The sequence below is a fragment of the Dunckerocampus dactyliophorus genome, chromosome 1 (genome assembly GCF_027744805.1).
Source record: "Dunckerocampus dactyliophorus isolate RoL2022-P2 chromosome 1, RoL_Ddac_1.1, whole genome shotgun sequence".
Classification (NCBI taxonomy): Eukaryota; Metazoa; Chordata; class Actinopteri; order Syngnathiformes; family Syngnathidae; genus Dunckerocampus; species Dunckerocampus dactyliophorus.
The window spans coordinates 42,742,295-42,769,546 of NC_072819.1; the positions used below are offsets into that span (position 1 = coordinate 42,742,295).

The following is a 27,252-nucleotide window of genomic DNA, read 5'->3' on the forward strand; positions in this document are numbered from 1 at the left end:
GTTTGATGTAAACTGACTACTCTAAAGTTTCATTTTTGGAGTATTGTCCCTTAAGAAATGAAAGTGGTTGCTGACCTAACCCCACTCCTACAATAATTTGTATTTCTTGTATGAGTTCTCTTAAGCAATAACCCCTTTTGATTATGAATTCGATCTAGTAACTGAGGTTAAAGATCTCAAATTTTTGTCAGCCCAAATCCATCTGAACCGTTTGTCTTCTGCTCCTATAATATTACCCAATCAACACTCCCGAGTGCCTTGACCACAATCAAATCGAGTTAACAAAGTGGGTTTTTTAACACATTTCATTTCAATATCAGACTACTTTCAGTCCATTATAAAATTGCAATTTTAACTTTTTTTTTTAAAATGCAGATATTTACATATAAACAAGAGTTTTAGTGCAAAATTTACACACATTGGTAGGACACCATTACAAATGTGACCTACGTGACATGAGAAAATATGTGTTATATCAAGTTATGAATTTACAAGTTACACAGTAATAAATTGTACAAAAACATTCTTTCATTCAAAGTCAGAGACTAACATTAGTATGTGTAGTAAATATATAAAAAACATTTAGCCATTTAATAAAACATCTGCTAAAGTGCATTTTGGAAATTTAAAAACTTTAAATGCAAAAAATAGTAGCTGCTTTAAAAAATGAAAAACATTTTTAGGACAAAATCTCTTGCGTAATTTCAACTTGCATTTGGCTTTAAATGTTATTTGCTGGCAACCATTATGTGTTAAAAATATCTCCATTATTTTAATGGACTAAACGATAAAATGTGTTTGAGATGACTAAGCCTCCTTGCAGCCATGTCTGCGCTTGTTGGATAATGGCAAAATGGATGTCATATAGAGGATAAGAGACAACATCAGTCCTGTAATCCTTTGGCAAAGTTCTTCCGGGCCCATTTGGATCACATACAAACAGATAAGCAAAGACCTGCTTCAGTTTGTGTTGTTGCCTCTTAAGTAAATTCTTAACAGATGCTTTTTAAATAATGATTTTGATAACAAGTTGTAAATAAAATATAGCACTTGGCAATACAATAAAAAAAGCACTGCTGACCTCTATTGACTACGGCTTAATCTGATTGAGGCAGCTCAGCAGACAACAGGATTCACACATACAGCTCTGTAAAACAGTTCAGACTCCAATTATGATGGCAGTCAAAAGCGTTAACACTTACATAGTTCTGCTGCTCTGGCACAGACGCAGTTAGAGTAACACTAAAAGAACTTCTGACATCTCAAGTACTTAGTTCTGCAAAGATTTTTTTTCCCCAATTCTGTGCCACGTGGCTGAAGTGTGAGAGTGTGTGTGAGCTGAAGGGCATGCTGAAATCAGTGCTGCACTGATATTTGCTCCATCTCTGAGAATTCAAAAGGCCGGCGCTAGAGGAGCTTTTTAAAATGTGCTGTCTCTTCAACGTTCCAGATAATTCTCTTCCCGCTGACATAAATCTCATTGTACGGTAGCGAAGGATCAAAGACAAGCAGCATAAAGGCGCCTGCGTCCAACTGACAAAGCTGACTAAGTGAGGTTAGTCATTTTGCTAAGTGTTATTTTAGGAAGCCTTTATAAAGCAGGCAGGAGTGGCCAGTGCCTCTTTCATTCTCCAGGCAGAAGAGAAGGTCCCGAAGGTTAACTCTAGTTATGCGCTGCCGTGGTAACTGTCTGGATCCAACCCCGCTGGAACCTCCGGGTTGGCTGGAGTCTGGTCCTATACCCTGCATGAAGCAAACTTTTTTTCAATCTCTAATTCCAAATGACATACATCAAGTCTATGACAAATTGTTTTCCATAGACTACCTCTGCACTGGAACCCCTGAGAGGCGAGTCCATTTTCCGCTTTTTCCTGGGACCAATTGCTGCCAGCGCTGTTAGGTTGGCTTCTCGCTGCCTGATTTGCGCCAGCTCCTGCTGTTGCATCTGGATTACAAGCAAGGAAGCATGTAGAGACAAATTTACCATCACACCACGGAAATAATGTTACATAGTTAAGATGGCAAATACTGTACAAACCTCTTTGGCCTTCTGTTTCAGTCTGAGCTGCTCAGGGTCTTCTTGTCGTGACCGAGACTGCAGGAAAGTGAAAGACAATTACTGTATTAGTTTTCTCACTCAGTTATTCTATTTGTTCATTAAGTGAACACAGAGGGAACACGAAGCTGCCCATTTTAACTAACAATCATTGTTATTCAGTAACCTTGGCGGCCTTCAGGAGGATCTCCCTCTCCTGCTCTTCTTTCTTCTGCTTCTCCATCTGATCCAGCTGCTCAAAGAATTTGAGCTGGGCTCGTACATCGCTGACCTGCTCATGCCGCTCGTCTTCCTGAGGGATGAATGCGACAGTGTAGCGTGGATATCAAACACGTGTGCCGTGATGCATTTTTCCCACTGACACACTCATGATTACTTTGAAGGTTGAGTTCTTCTGCTGTGCCACTTGTGAGACCTTTTCCACCAGGCTCTGTAGTCTGAACTGAGCAGCAAGGGAAATGTAGTTCACAACGTTCACACCCAATTCACTGACACCAAAATTCTTACCTGCCACAGAGAGAATGAGCGATTTCCATAAAGGTGAGAATAAATCCACCTTTCAGTACCAGAATGTGTCTGCTTCTTTGTATGTGTATGTGTGTGTGTCTCACTAATGTCCAGAGCTCTCTGAGTGAGCAAGGAGGTGGAGAGGAAGGCCTCGTCCTTACAAGATCGGGTCACAGCACCAACAAGCACTGAGTTAGTTGCTAGGATACGAGCACTTTCTTCTGACAGGTTTACTCCTGCCATGGATGCCACATCATTGATATCATCATCATCCCTGGAGGAAAAAAAAGGCATGATTAACTTCCTGTATTCCCATCCATCTTCTATGGCGCTTATCTTCACTAGGGTCGCGGCGGTAGGCTGGAGCCTATCCCAGCTGACTTCGGGCGAGAGCCGGGGTACACCCTGGACTGGCTGCCAGTCAATCGCAGGGCACATATAGACAAACAAACAATCATTCACACTCACACTCATACCTATGGACAATTTAAAGTCGCCAATTAACCTAACATGCATATCTTTGGTTTAAGGGAGGAAACCGGAGTACCCGGAGAAAACCCACGCACGCACGGGGAGAACATGCAAACTATACACAGATGCTTCCTTTATTTCCAAGAAAAATAAATACTCTCGATATACAGCAGTGTGAAAATCAGTAGAGGCGACCAAATTTAAGATAGTGGACACGGTGTTTTACAGTGGAAATGGAGTGCAGCTTTCAGTTCAGTGTAGAGATGTCACAGCAAAAATTACTTGAGACCTGTGTCACAGACCTGAAAGTTGCACCGCCTATCGCCTGCGTCTTGTTCTTCTGAGCAGCCTGGAGAGGAGTTTGGCTGACAACTTGAACACACTTAGCCCCCTGAGTCTGCGTGACTGTAGGACCTAATAGAACAAAAATACAGTGACACAGAGAATCCATAAGGTGGCACTAGCATTAACGGTAATGGCAGACTGATGACTTATAGACTCATACAGTTGCACTCTCAAATCAAACCTCACTGTCAAATTGTGTTTATTTTTAAAAGGTTGAAAACTTGCAGTAGTTTGCATGAAAATGAAAGTCATAAATGAAAGTAATTTACAATGGGGTTAGAATAATTTCAAGTACAGCTGTAGATACTGACAACAAGGCTAACTGCATTATTAGGACACCTGAATTGAGCTGCTTGAGCACCGGCGGCTGTCCCAGAATGATGCGACTGTGAGATGGTCCGCTGAGATTTATCACTGGTGACTGAGCCAACGTGACCTGAGGCCTCACCATCGTCCCTTGTTGCTGGGTTACAATCTACGCACATTTAGAGAGTTGAAGTATAAACTGTTAATTAGCACCTTTTCCATATGAATGTGTGTGTGAATAATTAAATGAATCCAAACAGCAAAAATACCATTCGGGGTTTACTGTAAGGTGGTTGAGTGAGAGTGATGACGGTGGTTTTGTTTGCAGGAGAGCTGGTGACTGCTGTGACAGCGGTTGTGGAAGAGAGAGGGGGACGCAACACCACTGTCGCCAGGGCTGTAGAAGCCGTTGAGACAGGTTGAGTGCTTGGCCGAGGTTGGAGGCTCTGATGAATAAAAGCTTCTGAATCTGGGGTCATCTGGCGAAGAGCTGGGAGACTTCGCTAGAGTCAGTCGTACGGCAGACAAAGAGAGAGAGATGACACAGTAAATTATAACTTGCTATAGTCGTGACAATTGCTGACAACAACAAACCATGTTAGAAAAAGCCAGAAAAAGCATTTTCAAAGCCTGCCTCATTACTGTCAGGGTGGACACATTACTTGGTCAAATATGTTTAATGAAAAAAAAGTTGTTTTCCTCCTACAGTAATTACAAAATTTCCCATTCAACAACCTTCTACAGAAGCTATTTTACCAAATACAGTGGAACCTTGGTTAGCGTTACTAATTTGTTCCAGAAGGTCAGACTCTAACCGAAACAGACGTTAACAGAATAAATTATTTCCATAAGAATGAATGTAAATTCAATTAATCCGTTCCAGAAAGTCAAAAAATGTTAACACAAAACATGTTTTTGTAGTTTTACAGTTATAGTTTCCCATGCAGAGAACTATTTGAAATGCATACACTGTAAATCCATATAAGCGATGAATGAATAGGATAAATTCAAATTTAAGGATACTTCTGTCTTCATTGAAGACGTGATTCTTGATGACTGACCATCTTCCTGTTTTTTTTTCCTGAATTTATTGAATTCAATAATGTTTCTCACCTCAATAACCCAAAAAAGACCCAAAGAAAGTTGCAAGCCAGCATTTTGACAAAGAAGGTAAGAAACACTACTGAATTCAAGAAAAATTCAAGAAAAACAGGAAGGTGGTGGTGGTTGAACCTGCTGCCAGACTGCCATTGGGAACAGTCACATCTTCAATGAAGGTAAAAGTAATCGTAAGTGTTAGTTTATTCCTTTCCTTCGTTATTTATGTGCATTTCAAATTGTTTTTCGCATGTAAAACTATAATTGTAAAACTATAAAAACATGTTTTGTGCTAACATTTTTGAGAGCCAACCGCTAATGACATCATTGACGGGTGACATAACGTAGCCGACCTCCGGTTCCGGTTGCCATTTTGTTAGCTAGTTATTAGGATGCTAACAAGGAAGGTTTTGTGATGAAAACTTGATTAAGAACACAGTGGGACTCACGCAGTGTATTAGTAACATGAAAAGACGCGCACAATACTGTACACTAACCGGTGCACGCAAACCGAGGCAAAATTGTGGCAATAATTTGTGACGTTAACCAAATAACACGCTAACCGAGGCTGATGCTAACCAAGGTTCCGCTGAAATATTTTCGAATATGTTCATGTTGTGAAATACAAAGGTAGCCTCTCTCCATCTGCCCACATTTGCCAGAAAGAGGTAACAGTTAGAGTCGATACAAGTCAAACAAAGACAAGTCCTCACCTTCAGGAAAGGCACGAGGTATGGCTGCGGTGAAGAGTTGAGCTCCTTGTACAATGCCGTCGTAAACTCTTCTGGCTCTATCTTTGCGTCCTATTATACAAAAGCACAAAGGATCTATGGAAACTGAATTAATAGTAGACTGAAGAATCTAATTAATGTTGTTTGAGGACAGCTATGTTAAGTATTCAAAGGGTACATACCAGCAGATTCTTGATCAACTCTTTGACACTGGCGATGGTTTCAGAGGACTGTTTCTTACTGGATGCCAGTTTTATCAGCGTAGACAGAAAGTCTCTGCACTTCTTCACATTCTGTAGTGTCTCCTGGTAGAAAAATAAATAATAAAATTATAGCCACTACGAGTCTGGATTAACATAATTTATCATACTTCTTATACAGTACAGGCTCTCTCTTACCGCTGTTATTGCTGTTGGAGTGACAGAGTTCCCAGTGGCTCCCAAGGGCCGTGCAGGACTCTGCGCTAGTGCTGCAGAAGCAGGCTGAACTGTTGTGGGGGTTCCTTGCGGTTGTCCCACGGTGGTGGCATTTCCTCCTTGCGTGACAGTGTTCTGCACAAATTCATTGCCAGTAGATAGACAAGAAAGTTACAAGAGTTTGTCTTTTTACCAAGAACCTGGACAACACAATTTTACTGTCAGCTTGATGGTGAAAAAAGCAAACAGTCAAAAGTCAATGATGTCAGTGACATCCACTGTTATCTGTGGCTGTCACTATTAGCAGAATGCATAACTGCACCTCACTGCTTTGAGAATGTGCATGCTGACATTTGATGTATGTCAAATGTACCTGTAGCACTGGAGGCGTCTGCAGTGTTGAAGTTGACACAGTGGTCTGGGCACCAGAGCCTTGTTTGATAATTGCGGTGGGGGTAACAGCACGGGCAAGCAGTGATGCACCTGGAGCCTGTACACCAGCAGGGAGGATATTAAAGTTTCTCACATAAAAGTCACAGTAGACCCAAGTAAAACAATATTCAACCAATTGTTGGCATTACAAAACAGATTTCTTGAAAATTTCCATGTAGGCTGAAAATGTGTATTCTGTTCAAAATTCCCTCTTTAATAAAACCATAATACTGCCAAAATTGCTTGTAATTTGAAGCTTTTCCGGGGTACCCCCACAGGGTTTCCGCTGGATGTAACTGATCGTGTCCGTGTGCCACGGCAAAATAAAATCCGCCACACATTACAAATAAAATAAAAGCTATGTATCCCATAGACGCACTGTCGCTTATTACCGTGAGAATGAAAAAATAGCGTGTAAAATGTCTAGTCAATTGATGACAGCTTGTCACAGGCTAGGCCTATCGATGGCAGCGTGTGATCGTTCTCCTCTCAGTGTCATTGTCGTTCTACTTTTCTAGCATCTTTGTTTACACACTTTGCCTGACTCTCACGGTTTCGCAGGTGGCAGCCAGCTTGCCAGCTACAGTTTTCCTGCAATGCAAAGCTGCAATGGTTATCACATTTATGAGGTACATGCTAACTTTTTTAAAGCGTCACTTAACAATCTTGCTCTCTTGTTATCATTACAGTAATTACAAGTATGTCTTGTCTTCAAAGCACTAGTCGTGTGTCTAAGTTCTTAGTTGTTTAACATGAACACGTACAGTGTCCATCTTTAAGATAGTGTGGCAATCACAGGGGTCTCCAACAGGTAGCTCATATGCTAGCAGTAGTAATAATAGTAGTAATATTTGCTTCAACTCTTTGTATTTTTATAACTGTTCAATTCAGACGTGCTGACTGTATTTAATGGTAAATTAGCATACAGTAAAATAGCATAAAGACAATGAGCACACTGTTTGAGTGGAGATGTCCTTTGTAAATCAAGTACAATTGAAATGTTGCCAATCATATAAAACACAAATAGCTCGCTTCTCCTTTCTTTTTGCCAAAGTAACTTTAATAGAGATGGAAACACTAATTAATTACAAGTTAATTAATAAATAAGTCAAAAGAAATTGTTATTTGTCATCGTAAAAAAAAAATGTTTGACGCAGCATTGGCACAACACAGTGGCGGAAGTCTGCCTCCCGTGCAGCCCACCACCACAGCTTCAAAAAATCCTCAGGATAACCCTGCCCCAGCCTCCAACTTATTCTATACTTGATGATTCTCCACCAATCCTACTACAGCCAACACAAGTGTTCCAAAAACATACAGACATGATACAGTTCATATCCATTATATTGCTACAATTGGAATAGAAACACAAAAAATTGCACACCACACTCAATTGAATTAGGGCTGTAAATAACGATCATTTTGTTGTTTGTCACACTTAAATGTTTCAGATCATCGAAGGAATTTCAATGTCAGTCAATCAGTCAACGACAACACAACTGAACACAAAATAAAGTTTTTAAATGAAACTTTTTATTATTAAGGGAGGAAAAGTCCAATGTGTTAATTTGTTATTATTTAATATTAGGATTATTTTAATAATAATTGGTTTACAGACAAGATCAGAGAGACCGGACTGAGATGGCGATATAAACACGTGATCGGCTCTGGCGGCCTCTAATGGGACAAGCTGAAAGCAGAAGAAGAAGACTGGTTATTGGTTACAACATTATGAATAAGTTATAGATTTGAATTTTAGCTCAGGCCTTTCTGTGTGGACTTTGCAGGTCCTCCCTGTGTTTGTGCGAGTTGTCTCCGGGCACTGACTTCACCCCATAGTGGCTTTGTTAGATTCATTGAATAGCATTATGTTGCATTTTGCGTTTCTATGTGTTTGGCAGCCTCAGTACCTGCTGAGATGTAGTATGGCTGGAGCTGCTGGGGATTGAGGGTCGTGGTGTGATGGCACTTTGGGACTGCGCCTGAGCTTGCATCTGAGCCAGGGTCTGTTGGTGAATCATGAGCAGTTGCCCACTTTCACTGCGAACCAAAACCATACCTGTAAGAAGTGAAAACAGACAATTCATGGTGTCTATCCTGATCAGCTTCAACATGACCAAATGTGGCGTTGCTTTCAGTTTGTGTAAGAATTGACACAAGCTTTTTCTCCTTGCCAAAGCCTAACAGACCAAAATGAGTCTCAAACTGCTTTAAGCAAAATGTTTAAGTGACGAAATTGTTTTTTCTTACAGGCCTTGACATTTGCAGTGCTTTTACACTATACAGAGAAATATGGCGTATCCTTCCAATAGGCCAGGGGTCTGCAATCTTTACAGTCAAAAGAGCCATTTTGCCCCCTCGCCCACTAAAGGAACGTAGTCTGGAGCCACAAAACATAACAGCTTATAAACTTTTTAAAGTCTTCATATTTCTTAATTTGACCTGTTCCAACAACACAACAAACAAACAGAAGTGCAACGGATGCCAACTGTTGCAGTTGTCATAGTACACACACACACACAGATAGACAGACAGATAGAAAGTGTGTGAAGGAGAGGTATTGTAGGTCTTTGCTTGATTCCGTGATTCCGATTAAGAAAAAAATGAGGGCAAGAATTTTGGCAATGGCAGTTAGTAGACAACTTGCTGCGACGTCTGTTCCAAAGAGCGTGTGGATGGACATCAACGGCAAGAGTGGTGAGCCGCTGACGAGAGCTGCTTCAGTAACACCTTTTTAAAGTAACTTTCGGATGAGAAGAACTTTTGTCTACATTGGTGAGTACCTTTATCCAAGTCTTGCACAATAAACCATGCCTTTCGATGACGTATATGTCAGATATGTGTGACCTGACTGTTCAGACTGCAGTAGCATCGGATCGATATAGGATTTATATCTACATAAAAACGAGGAATCGTAATTGTACTGTTCACACTGATGTGAAAACATTAGATACAGGTCACATGAGCAAAAAAATCGAAAGACCTGCAGTGTGAAATAGGGATGTCCCGATACGATCTTCAAGATCGGTACAAGCTGCCGATCCACTGTATTTTGAGGATCGGATAATATCAGCTTCCGCCACGAGATCGGGCCATTCCGGTTGCCATATAACGTTTGTAACTCTGGGCCACACTCCAACATGGTAGGTGCAGTAATGCGCCCCAAAGATGGTTGCCACTGAACTCCTGCCACCGCAAGAAGAAGAAAACGCAACATCACCATGCAGACATGTCTGCAGTGTGCCGTGGTGAGTTTAGTTTCACATTGAACGTTGGACATTCGGCTCCGGGCTATAATAATAGTTCCCACTCACTGTACCTGGACCGCTGTGTCGTTGTGCGGGGAGCTCACACGGGAACTGCTGCTGTAACCGCTGGTTGTTTATATTAGCGGCCGTCAATAAATTACTATTGCGTTGAAGAGAGTTTATTAAAAAACAAAAAAAGTCATATAATCTAAATCACACCACAGACTGATCTGTAACCATGTCAAATGATTACTCCTACCCTGAAACTATTTTGCATGCCCATTTATTTCCAATTTTATCTTTTATTGGATTAACTTTTATTGGATCTTTTATTGGCTTAGGGACCTGACTCACAGGGGTTTGTTACAAAAGCCAAACAACATTTTTGGTCATGCTGTGTCATAAAAAAGTAAATTCAGCAATATTTTTGTTGCATTAATGTTAATGCTTTGCAGAGTCATTTTCATCACCATATTCAATTCCACAAATTCATGTTTGTAACAAAAGCTTATTATTAAAAAAAAAAAAAGAAAAAGGATTGGTACTGGATTGGATCGGCAAGACTATAAAAAAATTTGTGTCGGAAGCCAAAAAACATTGCCTGTGCCAGGGTGCTCTCTAATCAATTAATCTGGCATTACAATACAAAGTAACTACAGAAAATAATTACCACTGGTCTCAGTTTCATTTCAGAAATCTAACTTTTCAACCAAGTTACTTTAACACAGACTCAGGTCAAGCAAGCAAGTCAAAAACAATAGTTACCTGCAGGGATCTGGATGTTTTGGACATTTTGTTGTGGCTGGGAGAGTCGAGGGGTTAACACCTGAGGAGAAATAGCTCTTATTTCACCCGCGGGAGGGACAGCAATTGTAGAGGGTACAGGACTTCTCAGGTTCTGCATAACAATTGGGCTCCTGATGGGGGCTGGTGACCCAGTTGTGGCACTTGAAGCCGCCCCATGTGTGCCGCTCTGCGAGGCAGTTCTGTTTGCAAAGGAGGGAGTTGCACATTGTGAGGTGGTGGGCGTTTGCATAGGTGGCCTCACAAGCGTGACTGTGGCTGGACTGATCAAACTCGCAGAAGAAGTTCGAATGATTGTAGTAGGTGTTGTGGATAAGGTTGTGACGTATCCCTTCACAGGTCCATTGTTGACTCCTGTGGATGTGGGCTGTTGTTTCTGGACGGTGCTGTCAACAGGTGCGCCTCTGTCAGCATGACTGTTCACCAGAACGACACGCCCATTCAACGTCTGAGCAACTGTCTTCCCTAGTTTGCCTACACTCGATGTGGAATCCATTACAACCAAGACGGACTTATTCTGTGGAGCTGATGGAGTCCCGCTTGCACATTCATGCACTTCTGTCCCTACAGCAGTCAAAGCAAACATTTGTCAGGGAGTGTTTGTATGAGTTCCGAGACACACTTAAGTCTATTAAGTGCAGTACATTGGTCAGAACCTGAATAAAATTAACTAATACTAACTAAACGAGCTACGGAGATAGCTTACCTGCTTTAGCAAGATCTGGTTGTGAAAGTCCCATTTTGTTGCTTTCAACATTTGAAATACTACTGACAGCTGAGTTTTCTGTGTGATTAGCTGTTAAGACAACCCTGGTCGTGGTGTTTACGTGACCTGCGCGAACTAGCGATGACTCAGCTACATCGCTAACTACTTTTTTGTCTGCCTCTGTTTTGAGGAAAACATCATCTCTCGATTCGGAACCCGCCGCCATCTTTGCCGAGCTACGCTAGTTCGTGGGACGCATGCGCCGATTGGATGCGCCTTCCGTGACGCAAACACGGAAGTATCTCTGATTGGTCCTTTGAAGAAACGAAAGCGTGCTACTAACGAGTTAGCGAGCTGTGTCTGCGGGAACTGACAGCTCAAGATGAAAACACATACAGACTGGTGTGTTGTGAGCGACATCTAGTGGGACATACTTGATGTGTAGTATAAACCATTGAAACTTTACGACTCAAGTGGCTGTTTGTAGCTATTTTTTGGTGATCACTTTACGACACCATTAAACGCTGAAAAAGACCAACACGTGAAAAGAGATCGCTTTCATCCCATCTAGAATGAGAGGTCAAATTAATCTTGCAAATGATCAAGGCCAATTACTGACGTGTCATCATTGGCAGGTGCGACGAAACATCGGTGGGCGCGGCTTATGGTTCACGGGTGGACACTTCAAAATGCAAGCGTCGAGCAGGTTGAGAACTAGTAATGCTTTTTAATTGAATAGACATGAGTTCAACAAAGCCATACATTGGCTGCAAAATCGGGTTGCTTTCTAAAGCCCAAAATCGCTATGAGGGTATTTTGTATACAATTGACAAAGTGAACTCTACGGTTGTGCTGGCGAAAGGTGAGCTTATAAAACTGAGTTCACACGGGAACTTTCAAGATCAGTTTGGGTTACTAAATTGTTTTCTCCTGATTAGTCAAATGTTTTGGAACGGAAGGGCGACCTACTGACAGACCTACACCTCCCAAAGATGACATCTACGAATATATCACCTTCAGGGGAAGTGATATCAAAGATATCACATTGTGTGAGGCTCCAAGGCATCATGGCTTACCTGCAGATCCAGCAATAGTTCAGGTAGGTATCAATGGAATTAAACAGATTAACGACCAGATCATGTGTTAGTTTTTTTTTTTTTTTCGTTCCTGTTTTTAAGTCCCAGTCATCAAGCCCAGGACCTTCAAGTATCTATCCACCTCTTGGGCCGTTCAGTCCAATGCAGGTGCCTGCCTTCAACCAGCTTGCTGCCAGTTCACTGCTCAATCAACAGTATGCTGCAGCTCTTGGCCTAGGTACACCAATGGCAAATTTAACCTTCAGACAGTTAATATCTATTAACAACTATTTATTCCCAATGCAGGTCATTTGCTTCCAGGCTTGCATATTCATAGAGGCCCCATGGTGGAAAAGGCTGTTCAAACCCTCCGCGTGGAAGACTCCAGACAGCGAGGTTTGCCTGCTTCCCAGGAGCAGGAGCAGGAGCAGGCGCAGCGCTGGGAGAAGAGAAGGCCCTTCAGGACCAGAGGAGAAACAACTACCACTGCCAGAAGGGGCATTGTATCCAGCAGTAAGTGTGGAGATTAACAGCAATAAGGAATATGGCTTCCAAAATGTAGTTGGATGGCTGGATCGGTATGCATAAAAGGGCCCTTTGTGCAGTTCTTAAATGAATGCTGTCTTTAAAGTGAACATGCATGTTTTATTTCAAAGTTAGGTCAGGCCCAGTGGTGCCCAATGCTCGTCAATCTTCTCAGCAGCAGAATGATGAAAGCAGGCCTCCTACCAGGCGTCGAGGTAACTGTTCGTCAAATGGTAAAGAAATGAGTCTTACAACACGAATGAACGATCACTGACTTGTAGGTCCCCGAAGACGCAGAAACCGTAGTAGGGGCCCACTGATGGTGGCGAAGGTTCCCTCGGCCACCCTCAAGTTTGACACCGACTTTGATTTTGACTCCTCAAATGCGCAGTTCAATAAGGAGGAGCTGGAGAGGGAGGTGCAGGACAGGATGAATATGAAAGGTTGGTTTGTTCAGCACAAATTGATTGCACGCACAAGTTAAGCTTCTACTTTAAAATAAGCCAATTGCTTTAGGTCTGCATGTTTGCCTACAGATGCAAATACAGGAGAAAAACTAGGAGACGGAGCACACCTGAATAAAGAGGATGATCATTTTGGACCAAAGTGCTACTACAACAAAGCAAAGTCCTTCTTTGATAATATCTCCTCTGATAAAAAACTTAGGTATTGTAAAAAGTACAGCATCTGCGACCCACTCACCAGCCGTATTCTTTAAAAGGTTCATGCTTGTTTTGTGTCTACCACTCATTTTAGGCTAACATGGGCAGAGGAGCGTAAGCGTAATCTGGAGACGTTTGGGGTCCCTGGGCGGTTTCGCAGGGGCCAAGGCTTCAGAGGCGGATATTCTGGACAAAGGGGAAGAGGTGCAGCTCAGACTCGAATTCCTAACAGAAGCGGCAGTGGGCAGCTGTAAACGTCAAGGTTAATGTATGAGGGGGCACTCCCCCCAGCCCCCCAAACATACATATACACACACACACACACACACACACACATATGCCCGAAGAGTGCTATTTTTGTAATGATTATGAAATGGGGCTTTACCATTTCTGTCTAAAAGTTTCTTTTCTTTATAATCTCTTTGAGGTGGTTATTTTACACCCACATTGCCATCTTTAATTTTCATTCAAAGTTTGTCATTAATTTTCATAGGACTGTATATTTGTCCAAGGTAGCTTTTGTTTTCCTTTTAAGAAAAGTGAATGTCTAAGTTTTCTGTGACTTGCAGATTATCCCTCGTAAACATTTTGTATAGGCTTTTTTTTTTCCCCTGCATGAATTGTTTGGCAAATGGTAACCTAATTAACCTGACCTTGATGCTTGTGAGGTTCACTTTTTCATTTATATTTAAGCCATGAATACAAATGATGTAAATAAACAGGAAACTGATGATAGAATTGTGTAATATTCCCTGAGCCTGTCCTGTAGCATATGCTCACTTAGCATTCAATATCCATCCATCCATTTTCTATGCCGCTTCTCATTAGGGTCGCAGGGGTATGCTGGAGCCTATCCCAGCTGACTTCGGGCAACAGGCGAGGTACACCCTTGACTGGTCACCAGCCAATCACACAGCATTCAATGTGCATGCGTTCAATAACAAGGCATAACAGCATACAGTTTTTACAGAAGCCAAGAACATGAATGTTTGCCCGATTTGTTTTTTTTTCAGTAAAAGCACTACACACAGTTGGGCATCTCTGTGCGGAGTTTGCATGTTTTCCCTGTGCGTGAGTTTTCTCTGGGTAGTCCGGCTTCCTCCCACATTCCAAAAACGTATGTTAGGTTAACTGGCGACTCTAAGGTGTGAATGGATGTACTTGTAGATGTGCCCTGCGATTGACCAGCAACCAGTCCTGGCTGTACCCCGCCTCTTGCCCAAAGTCAGCTGGGATAGGCTTCAGCATACCTGCAACCTTAGCTAGGATAAGAGGCATAGAAGATGGATGGATGGGGCACGGCACACAACTCTGAACTGCTAACATGTGAGTAGTGTCCTGGCTGGTCCGCCACCAACATTGTGTGAATGCTGAACAGATACAATGGTGCATCATTTTTCATCTATTTTTTCCGCTTCTTATTCCACCACTCTTTTTAACACAGTCACAAAACAATGCAGGTGCATTGTGAAATGTTTATAGTCCCACAAATTAACTCAGAAATATTGTCAACATTTTTTGAGACAAAATAAACCACTTATACTGTATAATAATATAATACAGCTCACTTTTTCTCTTATCTACTTGTCTTTTGTCTATTCACCTCAGGGCTGTCAAGCTGTCCTTTTGAGATTTTGAATTTTAAAAAAAATTCGAATCAACATATAAATACATTATACGTACAAATACATTTAAACACATCTTTGTTTTTATTAGTATCAACATCTCGCAGCTTTTTCTAATGACATTATGCCTTTTTGTTCCATTTTCCACTTTTGCTGCGTCATTTTATTTCCGCAATGAGCCCTCTTCCACAAACGGCCCCTGCGCCACACTTTGGACACCCGTGCATGTTGTGCCAGGAAGGTGTGGTGCAGCGAGGTGACTGAGGATTGTGTCCCAGCTCTACCATCTTGGCTCTGTTGGACAGGGGCTGAGTTGCATTGTGGAGAGGGGTTTTTTTTAGCTTTCAGATCCTGGGGGTTATCGAACAAAAAGTCAAGTGGTAGACCCACATAAATGTCACCAGCCCTGAGCTGGAAGATACGATTGGCTGTCACGGGACTATCCTCGGCCCAAATGAAGGTTGTTACTGGGGCAGAGTGCAGTCCAACCATCAGACTGTATCTGTGAGAGAAGGCTGTTAAGAAGAAAAAAAGATCTTCAAAGGCCTGGTCTCCTTCAGTGCCACAAAATTGACCTTCCCAAACATGGGGAGGTAGAAGAAAATTGTATTGTCTGATGAGGAAAAAATGCAACCTTGACGATCCTGATGGCATCCAATGTTACTGGCATGACAAGGAGATCCCACCTAAGATGTTTTTCACATGGCACAGTGGAGGGGGCGCCATCATGATCTGGGTGCTTTTTCCTTCAATGGAACAATGGAGCTTCAGGTTGTGCAGGGGCATCAAATGGAATGGTGTCTGGCTATGTGAGGACTTTGCAAGGGCCATCCCTCATAACTGAAGGTCCTCATCTGGGTGGTAATGACTGGGTTCTTCAACACGTCAACACTCTTGGACCATCCCGGAGCAACATTCCCACTAGCCCAAAACAATTTTACAGGTGATTAACAAGAATGTCGCAACTAGTCATTCCTGAGTCCTTGTTTCAACATTTTATTTCTGTTTTGGGGGGGTTCGGGGGCTTTTTTGAGCTATGGTCTTAAACTTTCGATGAGTTGAACAGCCTATTTCACTTTAATGCTTGTTTGCAATAAATTGCTTACTCAATTTTTTTTGTCTCACTCCCATTTCTTCTTTCTGCATTGTGAAGCTCTATTTAGAACCTCCTTAAGATCCAATAGTGCAAAATGTCAATTTTTGCAATTTTTCAACTGGTCTTAAAAATTTGATCAAAGAGTGTATATACTGTATATGTACGCACACACACACACACATATATATATATATTAGACAGCATCTCAGAAATGTGAGGTGAGATAGCGCGGAAAAAGTGTGTGTTACATACAGTATATACATACATACATGCACACACACATATATATTTGTGTATGTACATACATACACACACACACATATATATATATATATATGTGTGTGTGTGTGTGTATGTATGTATGTATATACTGTATGTAACACACACTTTTTCGCGCTATCTCACCTCACATTTCTGAGATGCTGTCTAATGAGGGACTGATTGGCTTCCTTCAATCAAAGGATGGTGAGAAAGCGGTAGGCTGCATGCTGCCTGGACCATACCAAATGGCGAGGGTGATCTCTTTTTCTCATCAGCTTCCATCTTATTATTTCTGGATTTATCTGTCATGCGCATACACACAATATACCTAAGAAAACATCGTCTTGTATTACATTGCAATAAATTGGATGCGTTTTAATTGTATTTCCAAAACGAGCGATTTCTGCAACGTAACCTCCCCATTTCTCGATAGTGGTCAGACTAAAAGCCAAATAGAGCGCTTCGTTGGGAATAATACATTTCATAATATAAAAGAGCGCGTTTTTATAACCCATATGGTAAAATGTCGATGTCGTTTTCTTCGGCGCGTCCCAGGAATAAAGGAGATGTGACGCAGCAAGCGATCCAGAAGGTAACAAAATGATGCAGTGGGTTTGTGTTGACTAGTCTGGACGTGATGGGAGTGTTCGCTCAAACACTGTGGAGAAAGTAGCCTCTGTTTATTATCAGGAGAAATGACAACTGATATCTTATCGACATAATCCAGTGCCAAATAATTAGAAACCCATTTCTGGATGAATGATAAACACAGGTCAAACGCTTCATTCTTGCTATTTGCCAGTTTTTACAAGTGCAAGGAGGTGTTTGTCATTTTTGAACAGTTGTTTTTCAAAACATTTGCAGACATTGTCTCCAAACTGTGCATGGTGTATTGTATTTTAAATACACATTTATCCTCAGACCTTCAACTCCAATGACACAAATTAGATTAGAATATCTATCTTGGTGGCAGACTTCCAATGATGTTCCAAATGAGCGAAGTGCAGCTTTCAAAAGAAGTTGACATCCTCACTCCTAAGCGTAAATGTTTCATTTTTGCCTGTGACTCTTTGCGCTAAAGTTCTTTCTCTTCGAAGATGCTGGATGAAAACCATCATTTAATACAATGTATCATGGACTACCAAAGTAAAGGCAAGGTGGCTGAATGCACACAGTAAGTATTGCTTTTGTCCATCACTCCTTTAAGTTTCGTGAATGTCACACAACCAAAATGATTTGTTTTGCATTTTGCTAGATATCAGCAGGTTCTGCACAGAAATCTTGTTTACCTGGCAACAATAGCAGATTCCAATCAGAATATGCAGTCCTTACTACCTGCGGTGAGTATGTTTGAGCGTTTCAAAAGCAACAATCACATCCCTCACTTTTGCTTTTGCCTTGAATAGTTAGCTAAGAAAAACGTAATCCTAATCTGACTGCTAAACACGGGAGGTTAATCATATCCAATTGCGCAGCTCTCCACTCAGAAGTAGACAGTGAATAATTGAATTATTTTGTCTTTCCACATGCAGCCTCCCACTTCAAGTATGTCCATGGGCCCTGGAGGAATGAGCGGGGGACATACTCAAGGCAATCTCAATGGCAACATGGGACCAGGATTGCCTTCGACAGCAATGATGCAGGGTCAAATGAGCAATGGTGAGAGTATCACGCTTTTTTGTGGATGCACACAAAGCTTCATTCTGTTGAATGCGCTCGTCTGATCCAGACTTTGCTGCATGTTGGTTTACCGATGATCATAATGCTTTTCATCTTTAGGAATACGTTTATATGTTATATTCATAATTTTACACCATTTTTTCCAACCAACCATCACATACAGTACATCAGTGGTTCCCAGTTATTTTCTGTCATGCCCCCAGTGGGGTACAGAAATGAAATACTACTGAGAAACTGATAATATGTTTTTATTTATTTGTATTGTACAGACTGAACTCGAAAGTGAAACCAGCGAAATGCAACAAAATGGAGAGCAGTGAAGCATACAAGCGTATTCTAGAGTCAAATTGCATGCTGAATATGACAAATTCATGTTTGCAAGTCTGCACTAATACAGAAAGTCCTCCCTGCATCTCATGCCCCCCCCCCCCCCCCCACCAGTTCACCGCTCCCACTAGGGTTGCCCGCCCCGCTATTTGAGAAGCACTGTAGTACATCATTACCACAAGGATATTGTTGTAACCTTGCAAGCTTAAGATGAACTGAATGTGGTTCCCTGTTTAACCTGATGCCGTACCACACTGGTAGGCAGCTCTGACTGTGAATGTGTGTCATCAGGCCCGAGCCATGCCCCCATGCAGCACCAGTCTGCTCAGGTGCACCTGACTTTTTCCTCTGCGTCCCTCAACTTGCCTGCCAGCAGCTACAATAGCTTGGCCTCAGCCTCCGGCTACAACCCCACTGTGTCCTCTTCTCAGGGCAACATGAGCCAAGGCCCTGGGCCTGGCTATGGCTCTTCCTTCTCTTCTTCCTCCACACCCTCTTCCTCTTCTTCCTCTCACAGCAATCTCAACATGCAGTCCAGCCAAGGTGAGCCAGGTATAGAGTTGCTCTATCATCAGGATACTAACTCAGAGAAGAACCAGAATTTAAACATATAAGACTGAACTTAGAAGATGCCTTGTTTTGTCTTTTTAGTGGAAGTCGATATTTTCGGAGATAAATTAAGTATTAAAACACACAAGCTGACTTCATACTCGTACTCATTCTTTTGTGAGCAAGGCAGTTCTTTAGTAAGCTATAACCATTAATCAGTGACGTGCGTTGAGGTTCATTGCTGGTGAGGCAGTGACTCCTTTGGAGTTTTTTTTATGTTAATACAGGTTGCTTCTTAAGATGACGACAACAAAAAGAAGAGAATAATTCACTTGGTAAAATTTGTTTTCAAACACTTCTTAATTTCATTTGTTTATTTTGTTAACTGAAAAACATTTGTGTTCTTACCTTTTAATCTGTCGATGAACTACATGCACCCTATCCTTCTCCAGGAAAAGCTCGGTTACATTGTTGTAAAAGTCCGATCACCTCCTTGTGAATGGGGGTATATAATCTTCCATCTTGGCAGTCAAATTCATTCATTCATTCATTCAGCAGAGCATAAAAATATCTTGACTTGCTGTTAAATAGCCGGTGCTGCTGTAAAAAAAACAACAATCGCTTTTCTGCTCTATGGAAGGACGGCAGTGACAAGCACCTTCCAGCTCAGGCACACCTCTGGCCCTTCCGGGTGAAGCGAGTACTGCAAGCGCCTCCTGTATGACATTTCTCTGTATTTTACTGTGCAATTAGCAAGAATAATGATTTCACACTTACTGTACATTAAAGATATTACACAGGCTTTAGAAAGTTATGGTGTATATTAAATCTCCCACATTATATTATGGCGACATACTGACAAACAGAAACTGGCAGATGCCATGATCCCACACAGACGCTATAGGCAGGGCTTGAACACTAAGCCTTAGATTGCTGCCCTGTATTGGATCAGGAAATGTGCAAATTCAGTGATTTGTGCTTGACAAAATGTTAAAAACTATTTATGATTAAATTCAATGGGCAAATATTAATATTTATGGTATACTATCATGATTTTTTTCTCTCTGCCTCCCCTGACTGCACGTCACTGCCATTAATGTAGTCTAGCACATTCAGTTCATCAGCAAAATGACCTTCCCTCTCCATTCATCCTCTTTGTCTTCTCCAGGCTTTGCCTTTTCTTATTTCTGACCCTTGACCTTGAGATGCAGCCTTCCTCTCCCTGTGATTATTTTTTTGATTGTTTATGCACCAACTTTCTTGACTGTTTTAAAGCATCTGCCAAAATTCTTTTTCTTTTAAGAGACTCTTGGCTGCAGTGGGCACTTCTGGCTTTTTCCCAGTCGTCTATTTTTTATTTGTCGATTGATTCACTAATGCACTCCTGTTATGCTACCGAATGCTAATACACTGAAACATGTGAGTGCTTATGTATATTGATGTATGAGATTTGTCCACCAAAAATTCCACTTCCTTCCTAGTCTCCCTGCTACACCAACAAACTACAACGCCACATTACTCCTCAACCCAGCCTGGAAGCCAACATTATCAGGGACAGCAGGCTATGGGCATGATGGGTCAGGGCAGTCAAGGAAACAGTATGATGTCCCAGAGGCCCATGGGATCTTACCGCTCTTCACAGCAAGGTACTGTGGTTCTCCTTGCACTTACATTTGTGAGTTGAGCTTGAGTTTCAACACTCAAACACAAAGATAGCGTTTGCAACAGATGGACAGCTTTTCAAGTACTGCGTCTTAGAGAAATTAGCTTCTGAAGTCTGATATAGTCATGATATGAGTGGCCGCCCTGCAACTTTAAGAAGCAGACTGGCGACGTACACTTCTCACTTGAGGGTCATGTCTCCCTGCCTAATAATAGCGCCACATTGTCCTATCACGTCGTTTGATATGGGTAGAGGAGACAGGAGTCTGATATACTGTATACGAAAGGATGGGATACTGTTTCCAAGGCAACCGGCTATGATTGCAAGACCTCATTCACATTGGTACTTTAATTTCCTTCACGACAAGGTGAAGGGTTTCTGGAAGATGAGTGTTTTTTCAACTATGTTTTGATTGCCATAGTGGGAATATTCTCTCCGAATTTACGTACTTTCATGCGACGACTGTGGCTCTTCTGAAAGAGTTTGGTGAATAAACCTAAAGGAGAAAAAGGACGCAATGGAATCTGGAGTTTCTGCACACCACGATGGCAGCAATCAGATACTCCCTCATAGTCTACTTTAATAAAGCCTTATTTTTTGAGGTTTGAAATTTGGATTTACCAAACTATTCAACAGCACAACCACTTCACATGAATACATATTCTTTATTACGCATTGTGGCACACATGTAAACTGCCTAAGAGTCCTGGCACTACACTTTTAGTCTGACCATCTTTTTGACCAATCATGGTGTCACCTGTCTTTGCAGGATCTGCACAGCAGTACTTGGGACAAGACGAGTTCTATGGAGAGCAGTATGGACACACTCAGAGCTCCAGCGAGCCCATAAACCAGCAGTATTACCCTGATGGTAATCATGCACAGTCATAAACTTCAAACACACAGCTCTCAAATAAACGGATCACAAATTTTCTACATGGTGCCATATTAAGCATCAGCACTTTATGACTCGTTGTCCTGTGGGAGAGGAAAACTGTGTCTGTGTCCATACTGTCCCCTTTGGTGTACCGGAATTTCAGATTTCAGACGGCGTTGTTTTGTACAGTATAGTAATTAGGGTGCGCTAAGTATCTCAAGGCTGGAAGGAAAAGTCTTAAATATGCTTTTTTGTGGTGGTGATTTTGCTTATGTACGTGTTGTGGACGTCTGGTGCCATGGAAGTGTCACTGAGGGGAAAAAAATACAAATGTGTGCGCTAGATCAGTGATTCTCAACTGGTGGGTTACACAAAGGTGGGTCACTGAGACGTTTTTAGTAGGTTGTGGGTCTTTGCATGGGCAAAAAAAAAAAAAATGTAATGACCCGATGTCCGTGAATGCACCTCAAGTTTTTGTCTGTGCTATTTGTTTTCTACGCCACAACAAGGTGCCTCGGCGGCTGTGCAACCGTCGCAAACAGTCCATTTGAGTATAAGACATTTGAGAAGTTTGAGGGGAAACATTTCTGCAATTTGGGATGCAGCTTGTCAGTGAGGGGTGATGGTGGCTGCCACAGCCAAACCACTTGGGAACCACTGCTCTAGACTTAGTCATTTAATAATCCTGTAATAATATATTTCAAAAAGTTGTACATTGTTTGTAATCATTGTACTCAGAGTCAAGCAACAGGACTACAATGTGGGCACTGCACACTGTGCCGGCATAGAGGTTTGTTGTCACAACACTAACTGAAACAACAAACTTCATGAGGTTTTTAGCCAATGGTTATAAGCAATAATTCCATACAAATGGAGAGATTTCAAAAACAGCTGACACAAACTGTCACAATTTCCAACTGATAGTTTCAGACATCAATTTTTAACATTACTCCAGATCACAAACTTGTATTTTATTCTCTTAAAGATATCAGGCCAGGTTCCGTCTACTAGCTTTGGCGCGAGCAGACCTTACAATTTCCAGGTGTTTTTTGCATGTGTTGAATGTTGTACCTGGCAGGTCACGGGGAGTACTCGTATCAGCAGTCGTCATATGGTGAACAGGGCTACGAGAGATCGTTCGATGAGTCTTCACAGCATTACTATGACGGAGGTAACATTTATTTTACATACGTGTATCCGCTCAACTCACAGAGTGAATAGCTTACATGTGAGTTTGTGTATTTAAATTTGCAGGAAACTCTCAGTACAGTCAGCAACAGTCTCAATTTCAGCAAGGCTCTGGTCAGCAGCCTTTCAGCCAGCAGCAGTACTCCTCTCAGCAAGGCTACAGTGGGCAGCCACAGGGATACGGTTTGGAGAATCACATTTTGTGTGCCTGTACAAGTCTCAATGCAAATGAATGAAAACACTGATTGAACCTTATGCCCTCTAGGACCTGGCCAGGGTGGCTCATCACAGTATTCTCAGTATCAGCAGGGTCAAAGCCAACAGTATGGGTCTTACCGCTCTTCCCAAGGAGCACCAGGAACACAGGCACAGAGGCCCTTTAACTATGACCAGGTAATTCATTTACATAATTACTCATTCATTGCCGTTTCTATAGCACTGATTTCGTTCAAGGATCACATAATTATCCTTCAGCAGTTAGGGGTGCTGATTAGCAATTTTCCCTGCACCTTTTTGAGATGAAAAATGAAAATTGCAGGAATAGAAGTCATATAAAGCCTAACCACATAGTATTCAATGCAGACTGGATGACAATGTTGATGAGTATGTGTGACAGTGCCTGAAATCACAAAATGGAGATGCAGTGATACACAATTTATGAAATCCTCTCTCATCTTACATTAAATCTTTTTACATTGCAGGGTCAGTATGGAAATTATCAGCAATAAGGTCTTCCTGGTGGATGGATGCAAGTTAGAAAGCAGCTCCAGTAGTTTTTTGTTGGAAAATTGCATTGGATTCATTATTGTTTCATCTGTTATCATTCGGACCAAAAACAGTAATGTTTTCTTCCAATATGCTTTCTGTGTTACCGGGCTCGAAGCAACTAGACGGTGTGACTCTTCTGGTTGGATTTAAAACAAAAAATCTACTAAATAGAATTACATTTAATCAGGCACTAAAAGCAACTGCTAAGCCAGAGCAATTTGTTTTATTGTTGCCTTTGCTGCTATGTAATTGCCTTTTACTTGCTTTTACCCTTCCCACTGCTTTCATTGTTTTTTTTTTTTAAAGATCATTTGTTTTGTTTTCTTTTTTCTAAAGAGACTTAAAAAATAGAGCACATCAGCCTTGAATTACTTTCAAGTCTGATGTGCCTTTTTTGATTGAAAATGCAAGCTCTGTGCTGTACTTTGTTGGAGACATTGTTCCACCTCACAAAAAGGGAAATTAATGTTCTGAGGGTCCTAAAACCTGACTTGAGCAGGAGGTTTGTCTGTGTTAGTCAAACGGTGATGTGTTGCTATGTGGCCAAACATATGTTGTCACTATCTGCATCCATCTAATTCCAATGATGAGTCTTGAACATGCAAGTATCTGATGAGAGTGTAGCAGTACGACATGATAGTCCATTCATTCGGGTCACGGGTGAGATGGAACCTATTAAAGCTGACTTTAGGCAAGAGGCGGGGTACACCCTAGACAGATTGCCTGTGAATCACTCAGCATAAATAGGTTAACAACCATTCACACTTACATTCGCACCTATGGACAATTTAGAGTCTCCAATTAGCCTAACACGCATGTTTTGAGATGTGGGAGGAAGCTGGAGAAAATGTAAACTCCACACAAAGATGCCCAATGGAGATTTGAATACTTGATCTTGACTTCAACCATGCTAACCACTAGGTCAAGGGTCCCCCGGGGGCCATTTGAGGCCTGCAGCTTATTCCAAAAATGCAAGGACAATAAACCAAACAGAAAATCTTTACATGTTAATACTAATAGCACTAGTGTTAATACTAATCTACATGGGTTGGTTTTAGCCTATTTACAAATCCAAATCCTTTCATTTTTCATTATGTGGCGCTCAGTTCACTAGACCACTCTGAGGCCTAAGTCACACATCATTAAAACATTTAGATCACATTTCTGTTTGGATTGAAGACAAGCTACACTCATCTAATGATATTTGCTACATTGAGACGTTTCAATTTTGTCTCTGTTTTTCAATGAAAGTGGTGTATTTAATTCGTATATTATTTTTCTGTGAATAGTAGCATCACTCAAGCGGTTCCTAAAACACAATCCTCAGAAATCCAAAGCAACACAGGAACTGAACTACACTCAACAAAAACATAAATGCAGCACTTTTTAGTGGCCTTTTTATCGTGGCCACCCTCAGGCACACCTGTGCAATAATCATGCTGTTTAATCAGAATCTTGATATCCCACACCTGTGAGGTACATGAATTATGAAGCCCACTAAATCAGATTTAGACAGATTAGAATGCAATATTTGAAAGAAATAGGCCTTTTGTGTAGATAGAAAAATGGGAGGAAAAATAAGTGTTGCATTTCTATTGCTGGCACTGGTTTTCATGTGTTTATATTATTTTCCATAGAAAATGTTTATTAAACTAACTTACTATTAGATTTCATATTGTAGGTCACAACTATCTTGAATAAGAATAGGTTTTAACCGTTACAGTGCATTGCTTCAGTAGATTAGATTGATTACAAAGTAGGAATGAGAGTTGAAGTAAAGGTTTTATACTGTATTTGGTTATTTGTGCACACTCATTTCGCTTGAAGTATTTATTCAAGCATGGCATTTGAGCTACTGTATGTTTGTCTGTGAGCATATACAGCCATATACACAATGTATCCATCATGATCATTGGCGGTTGAACATTTAAACTCTTGTTACAATGGCACCTGTCAGTCGGAGAGACCTCACAGCAGCAAGTGGATAGTTGGCTGTCAAAGTCGATGTGGTCACATTGTATTGGCTGTACTGGGTCACATCAATGGGAGTTTTTTTCAGTCAGTGGTTACTACTAAGAGTGGTCTTAGGAAAGACAACGGGTAAACCATCAAAACCATAAGGTCTCACCATAGGTTGATGGGTGCTAAAGCCCACTGTTGTGTGTAGTGGGCAAAGGCAAACATGAGTTGGCTGTCTAGAAAGGAATGCTGGTTATGTAAAATGGTTGTAAAATGGGCAAAAATCAGTGCCCATACTCATATCTTAACACTGCCAAAACTGTGAATGTGGAAAGCAAAATGAGCATGAGAAGAAGGCGTGAAAATGAAAATTGGTTGCCAGGTCTAGTGGGTCACATTGCCTTTTGTGTCATGTGTGCAGCGGGGTGTCAGGTGGGTAACTTGCAAACTTGTTATTTGCAAGTTGCAAGGTGGGATCACTTTGGATGATGACATGTTACAGGTGTTGAGGTGGCCTCCAAATTCTGCAGCTCTTCTAGGTGTGCTTGACCGAAAACTCTAATGGAATGGAGGCCCACCTTTGCAACTTGCAGGACTGCCCTTCAGAGACCTTGTGGAGTCCATGTGTACCAGTGATCTAGAGAGAGAAAGTAGACCTATCATTCAGACTGGTGATTATAATATAATGACTCCTCTGCTTCAGTAGTATTTATTTGTTAGCTAAACAAAACATGCACTTATTAATGATTTATTTCTTTGAGGTGGCTATATACTAAAACAGCTTATCATGTATGGTAGGTGATGGTAAATATTTGAATGTTCACAGTAGAGCCCGACCGATATGGGATTCTTGGGGCCGATATTGGGGGCTGAAAAAAGCCAATATCTGACATATCGGGGGATATTTGGTATATTGGCCGATAACCGATATATCGGCCGATATATGAAGTAAGATCATCGATATACACAGGATACATACTGTACATGAATATAAATTCTTATAATACCCAAAATACTATTCAACACAAAGAGGCAACTTCTAAATTAAAATAAGGAAGTTGAATTAGTTACACTGTCAACATAAAGACATGCCTCTTTGTGATTTACTTTTAGGTGTTGCCACAAATTTGTATTGTTCTGTGCTTTGCTGGTGTTGGAGCCCTGGCTACCTTGCGCACTGCAGATGTTGCATCTAACGTAACGCCTGTTGAGTCTTTTGTGAAGTGGCTCCACACCTTACTCTTCCCCTCTGCTATGAAATGAAAATATATACTTTTAGTGCATTTTGGTAATTATCCTAGAATTTGATACTATAGTTGACCATTTTAAAACGCAAATAAGTGTCTGCATTGGTCTGAAAGTGATAATACATAGGCTAATGTGAGGTGTTTTTCAACTAATACGTTATGTGTTTATAAAAGGCTTATTCACAAAAACAGCTTATCAATATCAATTAGCCATATTTACTAGCTACTTAATCGGTGATACGACATAATCGGCCCGCCGATTAATCGGTCGGGCTCTAGTTTGCAGTATACCCATTAGATGAAATTACCTCAGACGCATAATAGGACACATTTCTGTCATTTTGCATGTGGTATCATTCATATATGTGTCATTTATACATATACATTGCCATCAGACAGACTATGTTCCACAACAACAGTCACAGTCACTTTGCAATACAGTAAATTTGTGTCAGTGTTTTACTGTTAATAGTACAACATCTGCATTGACAACACGTGTACATGCGTTTGAATGAGAATGTTGGGGATGATATGCAAAACCCTAATATGAATGTGACTTTGTTGTAAGCTTGCAATGCCTGGGTTTTTATGCTGTCTTTTGTTACTATTTTGTTATATAAAATTATACT

General features: G+C 41.2%; 3 protein-coding genes across 5 annotated transcripts; 2 read left to right on the forward strand and 1 right to left on the reverse strand.

Annotated features, from left to right (window-relative positions):
* Positions 1-288: 288 nt before the first annotated feature.
* LOC129192942 (transcription initiation factor TFIID subunit 4-like) lies at positions 289-11,381 on the reverse strand. The gene is made up of 16 exons (XM_054797426.1): positions 11,121-11,381; positions 10,376-10,978; positions 8,273-8,421; positions 6,304-6,420; positions 5,913-6,065; positions 5,697-5,819; positions 5,497-5,586; positions 3,955-4,188; positions 3,719-3,854; positions 3,337-3,448; positions 2,668-2,837; positions 2,433-2,563; positions 2,223-2,348; positions 2,039-2,095; positions 1,826-1,945; positions 289-1,743 (listed from the first exon to the last, which is right to left on the reverse strand). Exons 1-16 carry the CDS (start codon positions 11,344-11,346, stop codon positions 1,576-1,578), a joined length of 2,715 nt encoding a protein of 904 aa, XP_054653401.1. The 5' UTR covers positions 11,347-11,381; the 3' UTR covers positions 289-1,575.
* A 137-nt stretch (positions 11,382-11,518) lies between these two features.
* lsm14b (LSM family member 14B) lies at positions 11,519-14,135 on the forward strand. Its single transcript, XM_054783729.1, has 8 exons — positions 11,519-11,982; positions 12,059-12,219; positions 12,299-12,434; positions 12,503-12,709; positions 12,853-12,936; positions 13,003-13,164; positions 13,258-13,387; positions 13,478-14,135. The coding sequence occupies exons 1-8, from the start codon at positions 11,862-11,864 to the stop codon at positions 13,635-13,637; spliced, it is 1,161 nt and encodes a 386-aa protein (XP_054639704.1). The 5' UTR covers positions 11,519-11,861; the 3' UTR covers positions 13,638-14,135.
* Positions 14,136-16,764: 2,629 nt separating this feature from the next.
* On the forward strand, positions 16,765-27,245 carry LOC129192489 (calcium-responsive transactivator-like). Of its 3 annotated transcripts, XM_054796588.1 has the most exons (11): positions 16,765-16,957; positions 17,463-17,539; positions 17,621-17,705; positions 17,898-18,024; positions 18,664-18,915; positions 20,403-20,567; positions 21,354-21,455; positions 22,540-22,632; positions 22,716-22,832; positions 22,915-23,042; positions 23,351-27,245. In XM_054796588.1, the coding sequence occupies exons 1-11, from the start codon at positions 16,889-16,891 to the stop codon at positions 23,375-23,377; spliced, it is 1,242 nt and encodes a 413-aa protein (XP_054652563.1). In that variant the 5' UTR covers positions 16,765-16,888; the 3' UTR covers positions 23,378-27,245. The 3 variants fall into 3 exon arrangements, with proteins under 3 accessions (XP_054652563.1, XP_054652573.1, XP_054652582.1); XM_054796598.1 differs by lacking the exon at positions 21,354-21,455 and having other exon boundaries at positions 16,766-16,957; XM_054796607.1 differs by lacking the exon at positions 18,664-18,915 and having other exon boundaries at positions 16,769-16,957.
* Positions 27,246-27,252: the final 7 nt, after the last annotated feature.